The 13,477-nt window shown below is 37.3% G+C and overlaps 1 protein-coding gene across 9 annotated transcripts in view; it reads right to left on the bottom strand.

Annotated features, from left to right (window-relative positions):
• Window positions 1-13,477, bottom strand: part of Mctp1 (multiple C2 and transmembrane domain containing 1) — a 528,156-nt gene that overhangs the window by 62,548 nt on the left and 452,131 nt on the right. For all 9 annotated transcript variants that reach the window (XM_051182781.1, XM_051182775.1, XM_051182776.1 and 6 more), the window contains one exon: window positions 4,161-4,214. In XM_051182781.1, the coding sequence (XP_051038738.1) occupies window positions 4,161-4,214 (54 nt within the window). The remainder of the gene's footprint in view (window positions 1-4,160; window positions 4,215-13,477) is intronic.

Here is a 13,477-nt window from a genome sequence, read left to right as displayed (position 1 = left end):
TTTTTTTAAAAGAGAATTTTCCTAGTCACCTTTCATTTAGCCTTTCTCTACAGCCTCAATTGGCTTCCCCACCATGAAGTTATTTCACTGAATGTAACTGGAAAATGCAATTTTGTCAGATTAAAATCTTCTCTTATATCACTTAGAATTATCTCTTTCTTTCCTCCCTCACTGCCAGCTTAAGATGCAGAGATGAATGGATCTTGGGTACAGAGTATACATGTTTGGGTTGGAGAATCAAATCAAAAACTACAAATTTCAAGAATTAGAGAAAACACTGTATATTTTGAAGTAACTCAAATATGTTGCATTCATTGCATCTAGCTGTCTGGAAATAAGTCACCTTGACATAACAGCTGAAGAAAGGGAGAAACTGTGTGAGCATAAATGTCTGAATGCATTCATATCTTTTATCAATAAACATTACTAGAATGTAATGCATTTGAATTCACATTTTTCCTGCTGGAACCCAGCATTCTGCCTTCTGCTTCCTGATGCCACAGCTGGATCTTATTACCCGTGCAGGGTGTACCGTGGGAAGCATGCTGGAAGTTTTTAAACTACAAAAGAGGACTGCCCTTTGTTAATTGATGTCTAGGTTATGCAGACTGGCCAGTGTATAGTTATACAGGGTGGTGTGAACAAGATTATATGCTTGCTGATATTATATGATGTGGTGGTGCTATCAGCACCACCTAGAAAACTTAGTTAACCCTTACTTTGCTTATAGTCTAGTAGAGAAAGGAATTGGTGTTGGGTCGGAAAACATATCAGACTGGAGCTTTGTGGTTGAGGGTTGAGAGAAGGCTCTACAGAAAATGGAACTTCAGGATGTGTCATGGTTAATTCAGAAAATAATGCTGTCCCAGCATAGCTTAACAGCGTTCTTATACTATGCATGCAGGTGATTGAAAATATTAGAAGGCCACGATTAACATGCAAAGCACACCATTTAAAACACATGTTTTCTGCCTTTGTGAAAACCATGGAATTGGATTAAAAGAAATGGCTCTTAAATTTATATTTAAACGAATGTGGAGAGTGGGTTTTAGAATGACCACAACACTGAGCTAAATAAGGACAAACCTTTTAGTTAAAAGTGAGGATGACACCAATAAGAAGAACTTAAAAGTCTCAAAATCTGGTGATCCAGGTGAACCACACCTAACCTTTTACCAACTTTAACCAATGTCTTCCCAGGTATTAAAGCCGGCACTAGAGAAAAGTTATTACCAAGTATATCTTTATGGGCTTCAACTTCTTAGGCCTCTATCTTTTCTACGTGTGTAACTATGCTGAGGGAAAATCCTCCATGCTCAGATGAAATGAAGGACTTCAGCTTATGCCCACAGGACCTCGTCAAGTAGCCAATGACTTGCCCATTCATTCTGAGTGACTAATAATGCTGCTCTAAAGAAAGACACTTTTCATAATCACCCAACAATCCGCTAAGTGAAAACATGTGCACGCGCTTAGGTGAAGACTGCCAGGGGTCTCTGCTGAATGAGAAACAGGTGCTCACATTCTATGCCACGTAATACCCCATTTACCCCCAAGTCCAAAGGTTACAGGACTAATAGCCACCTTGTGGCAACCAGGGAAAGCAAGACACTGGCCCCATCGGAACATCTGGGACATATTTTACATACTTGCAACATATGCTTCAGGTTCAATTAAAGTGAGGCTTTGGCACATTTATTAATCTTCTTTACTTTTATCCTATAAGAGGACCCATTGACCTGACCCCACTGTTATACCACATGAGAAAACAGAAAAATAAATGAGAAATAATGAGAGCTAGAGGTCAGTACCTGTTTGTATGGTGAAACACACATTAGGTTTTTCATGAGATTCCATTATGCATGGTTCTACACCCAAACTGGAAATGGAGGAACCAATGAAAAATTTAAAGTAGGAAATGACTCTTCTCCCATTGAGACACACTGATAGCTAAGACTTACAATGTATACTCTGTGAGAGCCAAGCAACAGCCAGAAGCTGGTTAGTGAACCCGTGCAGTATCCTTCCTCATCTCCATATTTCTAGTCTAAGAGAGCTTCAAAGTCTTTTGCAAGTTACTACACTTGAGATTTTCTTTTAGGTTAACACACTATTTTCATACTATCGATTTCAGTATGGTCAAAAAAGGGGAGGGCCCCACCCTTACTTAGCATTCAAATAAAGGGCTGGGTTATGAACAACAGCTTACAATGAAAACATTGCTTGCCTATAGATCAGCTATAGGCAAATTCAGTTGAAATTCGAATAGTAAGTAACTGAAGCACTCACTTCCATTTTACTTTGGTAACTAGAGCTGAAAATGTGTTAGAAGTAGGTGTCAATTTCAGACAGCCAACCACTGGTTTAATACGTATAACAGCTCCCGAGAGTTGGTATTGCCATGCAGATGTGTTCAATCAATATCTGCGTGCTTTGGTGAGCTGGTTAACCAGGGATGTCTATTTGTTGCCTACACTTAAGATCTTCTCTATTAAAAAATGAACAAGAAAAGGAAGAGCACAATACCAACAAACTGGCTAAAAAGGTATGGGTTGGCTTCCGGCAGAGAGACATGGAAGAAGTAGACTTCACTGGGTTTCTATTTATTAACATTTCTAGGGAAACGCCTGCTGCTGGATGGATCTTTATGGTGGCTTTAATAATAAAGCAGCAACAAGCAAGGGAGAATAGCCATAAATGGATGGCAGCTCAGTCTTTAGTAGCAAAGAACTGATGATTCAGAGTCGGCATGTTGAGTTAAAGTACAGGCTCTCCACAGCTCTACAACTGACCTTACCAATAAATCAGACCATTTATTGCCAGGGGTGTATGCTCATATTATTTAACTTTGAAAACAATCGTGTGTGTGTGTGTGTGTGTGTGTGTGTGTGTGTGTGTGTGTGTGTTTGCAGACAAGAGATTTTGTTAGGTTATTTTGATCATGATACTAATGACTGAATGAGGTACAGGAGGCATTTCACACGAAAGCTCTATCAATTTAAAAGCATTTGAAGCCGCATGAGAGGAAAGGAGGGGGTCAGCATGTGTGTTTTCACCCTACCGAAAACATCAAATGTGAGTCTGGAAACAGATTTTTTTTTTTTTTTTTTTTTTGGTGAGGTGAAGTACTGAGTGTGACATCCCCCCCCTTTGACATTTCAAATGCTTGCTTCCAACACAAATTCGTCTACTGAGGTTTAACTGTACATCTCCTCTGGAGTCGAAGGTCAAGGGCGTAAATTAAGATGCTCTGGTTTTCTTTCTTCAAAAACATCATTGCTTACTGTAACAGTGGTTCATTTTTGATGGAGGCCAAAATCTGGTTTTGTATGCTAAATAAAGTTCAAGTAATTAATATTTTCTCCCCTGCCTCCTTATCTCATCCGCAGATATGTTAAGTTTTAAATGTGCAGATGCCCAGAGATCACAATGCTAGAGTTTCTATTTTGCTTGCAGGAGAGAGCTGCTGTCTTAACCCTAGACACTTCTGTTGGGTTACAAGGTCATACTAATTCCTCCCTCTCCCCAAGGAAGCACCAACCCAAACAAGCCAGAGATTAGCTGCTGTTTACTGTGGTCAGCATCCCCAAGTCAACTAGCAAATGAAATGAAGTCTCTCCAAAGGTCTTTGGTGATGGAGGAGGCATGGTGACATTATAGTCAAGGCAAGGGCAGGGAGCACATGGCTATTCAAATGTCCTCCCAAGCACGCCATACACATTCTTTTGCTGAGCAATTCTTTGAAAATTATAGATGACATTATCCGTATCCAACTCACACAGGCTACTATTTTTTTTTTCACACCCGCCTTCTTCCTCCCAAAGCGTAGACTGATTTGTAACACTCAAGATAGGACAAATTTTTGCCCTTCAAAAACAGTTGTCACTGCTGTTATCTTCACAATAGCTATCAAGTTTCAGACAAGCTGATTTTTTTTTTTCCTGGCAGAAAAATATTTGACCCAGCTCTGGACAAAAGCAGAGAGGATTTATAGCCAATTCTTCCTCTTTGCAACACGCAGTGGCATTGTTAGGATGATAAACAGCACTGTCCAATTTTCTGGACTCAGACACTCCAACTCCTTTTTTAACTGTCTGTGAAAACAGCGTCATGTCTGCATTTCCCACCCCCAGGTACCCAGCACTGGGAAAGATAATTACCTTGTCATCTTTGTCATCTTCTTCCTCCTCGTCCTCTAGCATGTCCTCCACTACCTGTAGACAGAAACACAGGCTGTTTTTGTGCTCTTAGAGGAAAGAATTTTGTTCTGTCATCTTGAACCCTTTGGAAAGGAAAACTTTATTAACATTTGATACACGTGCTCAGACAGTGGAAGCTTCACATAGAAATGAAGATTAGAAAGTGCTCAGCCTTTAATTGATTAAAGCCAGGGAGCAGGAGTTCAGCCAGGAGAAGCCTGCTCATGTGAAATGTCTGGTGTCAAAGAAGCTGAAGTACTCAGAAGGTAAACTAACATGCATCTATCTGCAGGTTGCTCTAAAGCATGACATTTTCTTCCTAGCTCTTCTGCTGCCCTTTTCAATCAGATATTTTAGACGTAGAGCTGGATAATGAAGCATGAAAGAGCCCTCCTCTTTCTAATTTCTGTTTTGCCCAACTATAAGGTAAAAATGATCTCTGCTAATAGATTAACACTGGTGGTCTGTAGCATAAGACTAACAACAAATGGCTTTAATGGCTCAAATTTTCATTCTTATGTATAAAATCAACTCTTGGTTGAGTGTTCTGAGTCCCACTTTCTGATTTTGTGGTTACCTAAACTATTCCTTTTAATTCTTCGTAATTGTTTTGTAAGGATCATGAACATATATTAAGATTAAAAATATATTTCATAATTAAATATAAACAATAAATATCATTTATAGTGGTAAATATGCATGCTTTAAAATATTTTTATTTTACTTTATGTGTATGGATGTTTAGTCTTTGTATATGTTTAGTAACCACTTGCATGCCTGGTGCACTTTCAGGCCAGAAGAGGGCTTCAGATTCATTGAAAATGGAGTTACAGATGATTGTGAGCTGCTATATGGATGCTGTAATACTAACTTGGGTCCTCTGTAAGATCAGCCAATGCTCTTGACATTCTATCCATCTCTATGGCCCCAATATATATATTTTTTTAAATGGAAAAGTTATTTGGGATTTAACGAACTTTTTTTTTTTTAAATTCCTTCGGTCAATATATAACAGAGAGCATAGTAAATGTAACTTCCTGGGGCAGATGTCCTAGAAGGAGTTTGAGGACTGTAGGGTCACATAGTAACTTCCAAGCCAGCCTGGGTTATAGAGTATGTCTCTGCCTTAGCAAACAAATGAACTAGAATGTCACAGTTTCAATAAATGTTTTACCCACAATAACATGTTCATGTGTGCACTCTGTGGAAACCAAAAATAGAAAACTCTTGGGAGGTACTTTTCAGGGAAGCCTCAGAGAACTATAATTATATAGAATGTAAATTCCATATAATTTCTAATTCATATGCTGCTTTTTGTCTAATATAGTTGAATGTCTCAAAATAGAACTAGTTGAAACACAGTGATCAAGTACTTTGAAACCTTTCTCACCAAAGTTTTGATGGTGGCACCACCAAATCCTTCTTTTGTATGACTTTGTGATCCAAAAAAGAGATTAAGACAGCATGATGCTGCAGAACTGTATAAACCAAGATGCTGCACTAGTAACCCCAGGTGTTTTCTCTCAAGGCTTCTACGAGTCTTGTGTGACTTTAATGAATAACTCAAACACAAATTTCCAGTTCTCATGAACCAATGTGTAACCAAAGACATCTGAAAATCCCAGAACTGTTTCTAATTTAATGTCATACTTTCCATCTTTGTTAAAAAGTAGGACTTGTGGCTTTTCTGCTGAACAGTGTGTTCCTCAGAAGGGCCACAGCTGGACAGCATGCTGCTTGTAATATGTATTGAGAAGGTCCATCATCTGGCACACATGCAAGCAACCCAGTCTCCACAAGGAATCTGCACTCATCATACTCTTGACCTTATTCTAACAGCTGATAAGTATTTGTTATAAACCCTTGGTCCAAGGTGTGCAGTATAGGTGAGTGTGAACAAAAAGATGAGTAAACACGTGGAGACTCCATCAATATTCACACCAACCCTGTAGGAACTATCAGACAAGCCTTCGTGTAGACTTTCAGTTTTCTCCTGTTTGAAGCATTCACATTAATAAATATGGAGACAGTGGTGACAATTGTGGTGATGTATGATAGGACAGTCAAATTGGATTAGTTGTGATAGAGATAGATTTCAGCAGAATAAGTCACTGAACCTTCATGAGATTATATTTAAATGACTTTATGTCACAAGTAAAAATATAAAATTATCTTATAAAAATTTACATTTAAATAAGGGACTTTTTCTTTCATTCTTTTTTCTTTCTCTTTTGCTAAAGTTGATAATAAAAAGTCATATCACATATGAGAAGAAAATAAACTCAAACAATGCTGAAGCTAGGTTTAATTAAAATGTGTTATTGTAGGGTTTCAAGTAGTTGCTTAGTCTGTGCAACCCCTGTGTATTCAATACTCAGGACCAGAAACAAACTATATGCTGCGTCTCCCCTCTAACACCTCATTACACACCTCACTTCCGGAAGGCATATGTGACAGATTATGTTTTGCATATTGCAAACTACATAGTAGCTGCTCAAGAAATATTTTTGGTTGGATAAATAGATAAATGAATCATCTGGCTGTCATATCCTTTTGCTTGTTTTTCTAGTGTCACCTCCCCCTCCTCAGTCTCTCAAGTACTGGAACCACAGGCATGCATCACTGTGTCTGCCTCTGGGTCAAATGATTGGACAAACTCCCTGGTAAAGCATCTACTTTCTTCGTTTGTTTTTTTGTTTTTGTTTTTGTTACAAATGCCCAGCTTTAGTTTAGTTGATTTCTAGCCAGGTTTTTTTTTTTGTTTGTTTTTTTTTGTTTTAAATCCCAATTCCTCCTCCCTACTTTCATCCCCATCTCCCCCCCAAAATAGTATGTACTCACACATAAGTGGATAGCAGACATAAAGCAAAAGATACTCAGCCTACAGTCCACAACCCCAGGGAAGCTGGGACCCTCTTTCAGAAACAGATGGAAGCAGATGCAGAAATCCACAACTAACCATTGGGCCACACTACTGGAGTACAATTGAAGTGAGGGAGGAGCTATAATATGAACAAAGGAGTCAAGACCATGATGGGGAAACCCATAGAATCTGCTGACCAGAGCTAGTGAGAGATCACTGACTCAGGCCAGACAAATGGAGAACCTACATAAGACCGAACCAGACTCCCTTAATATAGGTGACAATGGTGTGGCTGGAACAAGACATGAGGCCAGTGGCAGTGTGTACAAGATCTAACTCTAATGCACAAACTGGCTTAGAGGAGCCCATTCTATATGGAGATATATCTTGCTCAGCTCAGACACAGGGGTGTGGGGAATAGAGATGATGGGTCAGACTTAGTAGACTTCTAGGGGAGGCTTTACCCTCTCAGAGGAGCAGATGGGAACATCTACATTTTACTTCACACAGCTGACCTAGTTCACTTGGAAAGACATATATAACCAGTGATGTAGATAAATAAAGATAAAAAAATGATGAAAACTGTTTCAAAGAGTGGCTTGGAAAAGGAACCCATCTACATCTATTCATTAAGATCCAGGGATCACCACTATCAAATTAATTTCCAAAATTTTAAAATATGAAAATAAACAAGCTGCTAAGATAATTTATACATTTTATAAATGATATTGTGTTCAAGTGTGACTCAAGCAGGTCTACAGAGTTGGGCTCCTTTGCAAAAGCCAAACTGTTATTACCCTCCCCGAGTGGGTAATTGGCTCCGTGCAATTACTCTGCAAATGCACAACCAGAACCACCCAACACAGTCATTTTCTTCTACATTTGGCAGAAGAGTGTTGTACTGTGTGCTATTGAGAGCTTCCCTCCTCAGATGCCTTCAATTGTTACATCACAGGTATTTACACTTGAGGATTTATAAAACAGGTGATGGTTTCCTATTGATTTCTCTACATAACCCCAGAATGTAACCCACCAGAGCATGTTGTTCCAATAAAGCTTAATATGCTTCAAAGTAATATGCTTGCAAAGTAGTGATGGTCTCAACCCCCATCCCACAGTGCTGGTTAAGGACCCAGTGAGGCTATGTATATAAAGTCTTAGCAGACTTCCTGTATCAAAATTAGTTCTCAAAAATGTCAGCTAATAATAAAAACAAAATGTCAACTGTATCTTTAACATTTATCTTTGGAAATTAAAGTATATCTTTTTTTTCTGTATTCTGAATGACAGAAAATTCTCTCATGTTTTCGTTGACCCTAAGGGACTAATCAGGGCATAGTATAGGTATAGATGAAGATTTTAGCTTGAAGTCAAGCAGGATTCATGACCAATCTTAAGGCATTAGTAAATCAGTGAATGGACAGCCCCGAGACTGTGTGGAGCTTCTGAGTTGAGATGTGCTTTAAGACACACAGTCCACGCAAAGTAGTTAGCACAGAAACTTCAAGATGAGTTAAACAATGAGCTACATACCACTGAAGTAGATTTAATGACTGTGCAAAACTTCAGCCTTCCCAGACAACTCCAGCAATACCTGTTATTCAAAAGGAGTGCTGGAGTTTCAAATAGAAAACAAGAGCCTTGCCTTAAACTCCAGCTATTTCCTTCTCAAAGCAAACCAATTGAGTGCCATGTAGTTCTTTTAAACATTCAAAGTTCAGTAGCCCCAATATTGTCAGTAATACTTTAATCACACCACACCACAACACATGGTGGGGGAGGGATTAGAGGGAGAGACAGAGAGACAAGAGACAGACACACACACACACACAAAGAGAGAGAGAGAGAGAGAGAGAGAGAGAGAGAGAGAGAGAGAGAGAGAATTTCTGTCTCCTTCAGGGGAAAAAGGAAAAAGATTGAGAAAAATGCATTTGCTAGAAAAGATACAGTTACTAAGTCGGATTTCCCCCTTTTTCTTAAAGGGAGAGTCTCTAAGCAAGGCTCTAGAATTCTTTTTCCAAATTATTCTTTCTGATACCTTGCTTGAAAGCAAGTAGTATTAATCAAACAAAGGAAGGGCACTAGGGAAATCAGAAAGATGTAATGCAAGCAGTTAAAAGTGACATGACCTTCTGTAATGTCGCTCGTCACAGACTTATATGCCACACACTGGAGGAAGGTCTGCAAGGAAACTGATTCTAGGTACTATTCCTTGGATGTAATACTAATAAAGATGACATTTAAAAAAACACACACAGGCAGCCCCAAGCACAGTATACCAGTTACATAACAGCCAAAATAAAACAAACAGCTAATATTATTTTTAAAAGGATAATATTTCTTCATATTCAATAGTTGCTGAACATTTATCATTAGCATGTAAAATTTAATGTATAGCTGTACATTTAAAAGCTCTTTTCAAAGTTGGACTATGTTGTATCTATAGAATCTACATGTCTTAATTAGGTGAAAGGACATTCTTTAAACAGTTTGAGGCTTTTCATTGTACTCAGTGCAGGGGAACACTATATAAATTGAAAAACATTAATATTTTATTTGGTTGAATTGTTAAGGATCCTGGTAATGTGAATAAAAGTACATGTAGAATTATTCTATCAATGATCAAGAGAAGTGACTGAGATGGTTCTGAAGAACTCAAAGAAAGGCTAGAAATATGTGGGTTTAGTTAACTCCATTATTAAAATCACTGCAGTCTGGCAGTTATCAGTAATACATTGTAATATCAACTTAGGGTGTGTGTATACACATAAGGTGGCAAGGGGGCAGTTAAAGGTCCTTGAAAATTATGAAACCATGCATTGCTATTCTTCTTAGAAATAATATCTTACCCTTATTTAAAACCCTTTACATTAAAAGAAGAAAAAGAAACTGGCAGATATCAACCTTATTAACATTAGACACATCAAGCTCTAAATTTCCCCAAAGTCAATGCTGGTACAAAACAGTTTCTTTTATATTTACTTCTCTTGAAGACAATCTTTGAATTAAATGTATGGTTTGCCAGGCTCAGAAGCAGTAGTTGCACAATTCAAATGTCTTGACTTCAACATTCTATAAAAAAACAACACATTTAAAGAAATCACTGCTGGCCACATGTGCAATAGCAATGTTAACTATTAGAGTAAGAAGATTGTCAGAAGTTTTGTGTTTAATTCCATATTTAAAATTCCCAGTGGGTACATCACAGGACATATGCCCATTTCCATTTCAGAGAGAGACATACTAGGGGAGAGTAGAATGTTTCACCATGGCCTGGATTTTGTTTAAATCAAAGAAATGCATAAACCCAGCTGGGCATGCCTTTCTGTGCCAATGAATTTACTACAGGTATACATGTGACAGGAAAGTATGGGATGTGTAGGGATTGAGAAAATGCACAGAACCACTTAAATGATTTTGGATATGAGAGGACCAGTTCATTAGAGATGTGCTTGGACAGATTCTATTTTTACTGTTGGAGCAGTTTCCTCCAAAATGTTTGAGAAGAAACTTTTACCGAATGAATGTAACAAGTAAACCCCATATATAATTCATTAATTGTAAAAGTAATGCTGCATAAGCAGCTCTGAAGTACCCTGTTTCACCCACATCTCAAAGCAAATGGAGGCATGATGACTTCCTAGCTTGATTCCTCACACTATTAAGGATTTGACCTTGAAATGTTCAAGCTATCATCCTCATCAAGATAACTGGGACACTAGATGTAATAATAATTAGTCCGCTGACTTGCCAGTGATGCTGAATGCATTGTGACATAAAAGACGCCAGACTAGAAAGGAAAGCACTAGCACTCATTGCTAAAAGACTTCTTGATTTTTATAGAGACTCAAAGACAATTATTTCATGGAGAATGCATTTCCGGCTCATTTTGGGAAGTGCCATGTTGTAATTTAGTTTTCATTCTTAATAGAAAGTATGGCTTTAATGTGGCTATCAGATGACTCTCGAGTCTCACCACTGATTATGTACAGCCTGCATTCTGCATCATCAACAGCATTCTTATTTACAGTGTAATATGCTTTGCTGGAAGGCACAAGGGCAGTAAATTTACTTGACTGTCCAAAAGGATGTAACCTTTCATCTTCTTAAGCATCAGTTTAATTTAATATGCAGAGAAACCTTTCCACTAAGAAAGGCTAAACAATAACTAATACAAATTCCATATCCAATATCAGCATTTTACATGAATTTCTTTTCATATTTCCTCCTGGTTTCTGAAATGTTCATTCTTAGACAAAGCATTGTGAGAATTCTAGTGTTTATTTGAACTATGTCTCCATCTAAAGGATTCACAATGTATTGTATTTTTTGCTTGCAAAGAATTTTTGGTGTCTTTACGATATTGTGTGTTAATTTAGCTGAACAGGATCACAGAACCATTAACCTGTAACACATTACTAAAAATTATGTTCTCTTAAAAGTGTTATTTGCCAAATTACAGGAAGGTGTACAAAAGGCCAAATATTTTGAACTGTTTAATGTGGTTTTTCAAGTAAAATTAAAAGTGGACATATTTTTAATCCGTTTAAAAAGACAATGTTTTTGAATGAAATATTTTGCTCATAAATAATAAAGAATTCATATAAAAAGTAATTTTCTTAAATCTTTGTGTTAAAAGTCAAAATTTCATTCCTCAACTACACCATTTTAACAAGAAAGACATAATCTAAAATGCTTCAAATTTTGAAACAGTCTTAGCAATTGTGTCCCTGAGCTGCCTCATGCAAGCTCTGTGTTACATATTTAATAGTTCTGCAATGCAATAAGCGGGGTTTGCATGGCCTCTGTTAGAGCGTATGTCCTGCCACCTGCACACCAATGTCCCTCTTATCACTCCATCAGATATGCTAGAGAACACTAAAGCTACACTAGACTGTTCCTATTTTAAGCAAATGCATAATTTATCACATTGTATCACAGACAAATACTACACATTTGAAACATTTGGGCTCTATAAGAAAAAACATTTACAAATAAAGCATTTCTCTTAGAGCTTGATGTTGCCAAAATTTTGGATCTACTGAACTCTTATGAGATTTCATAGTGTCTATTTTATGCAACATGTTGAGTCATGGAGGGAGCAGGTGGAATGTTCAGGGAGAAGATTCAGATATTATGTTTTTCCTTTCAATAATTTTCACCTAGAATGTTCTAAACATCGGGAACATTATGTCAGAACATTCAGCTTCAAACATGGAGCATGCTGATGCAAAATCACAGTCCCATGATGCCAGTCCTTAGCTTTAGGTATTTTTTAAAAAGTAATGATAAAATACTTTTAAACATTTTTTTATAAAAAGAATCATCTTCACCAAAGAAAGCCCTAATAAGCTTGGAGCTACATTTGGATTGAAAAGAACTTGGGCAGTGAATGATAAATTTTAGCATAAAAGCCTGAGTGAGGAGAATGGCCAGGAACCTCACACTCTTGGGGAATGCTCATGAGATTCCTTCAATAAGTTAGCGCTTGCTTGCCAGGCTCATCTCTGCTTTATGTAGTGTACCATGTGATTGCTAAATTAGTGCACAATGCATTTATAATATTTATAGTACTAACATTTAGTTAAATAACCTTTATGTAAGATTTATGTTGATTTTTTATTTCTCATTTAATGGCAAATTATGAAGAGCATGTTTCATAAAGATAATTCTCCATTTAAATTCATCAGTCCATTAAATATTAAAATTATGTTTCTGATGCAATCGAGAACAAATTTGTCCAGCTTCAGTGATTATTTGCACTCATAAAAATTAGGCTTGATTAATAAAATTTAAATGCTTGATTAAGTTGACATTTTCATGTTCCATTCTGATTTATTAAAATTGTCTGTCTCCAAGCATGGTGTACTGGCAGAGGGATACCTTCCCTTCTTCTACCTGACTTGTCTTTCATGAGGCTTTTAGAAAAGGGGATTTTAGTGGACCTAATGGTGGTTTTGTTGGAATGTCCCATGTTTGTTGAAATGTCCCATGTTAGATGCTGCCTGCCTTTGTCGGTGCATAGTGCAGATGTACAGTACAATAATTAAGAAAAAGTTCATTCTGATATCTCTGAATATAACCTGAAAAGTGACATACAGTTATAACACTCTCATATGCTTTGATTTTAACCATTTGATGCTTTTTATTGATATTAACATATGCTTTTTTATTTTTGGGTCACTCCCCTATACACAACAGACTGATTGGACATACAGGAAGTCTTACTATGACATTATCTATCACACTTAAAACTAAAAAGGAGTAATGGCTTGTGGGGGGAAAAACCCAAGTTTTGAAAAAAGTTTCATTATGTATCCCTGGCTCGTCTGGAATTTACTATACACCCCAAGATGGCATTGGCCAGTCATTATCATTGAATCCAGCCATTGTCATTGAATCGAGTCAATGAGTT

This window comes from Phodopus roborovskii, unplaced genomic scaffold (genome assembly GCF_943737965.1).
Source record: "Phodopus roborovskii unplaced genomic scaffold, PHOROB, whole genome shotgun sequence".
Lineage (NCBI taxonomy): Eukaryota > Metazoa > Chordata > Mammalia > Rodentia > Cricetidae > Phodopus > Phodopus roborovskii.
This window is presented reverse-complemented; position numbering and strand designations above follow the sequence as displayed.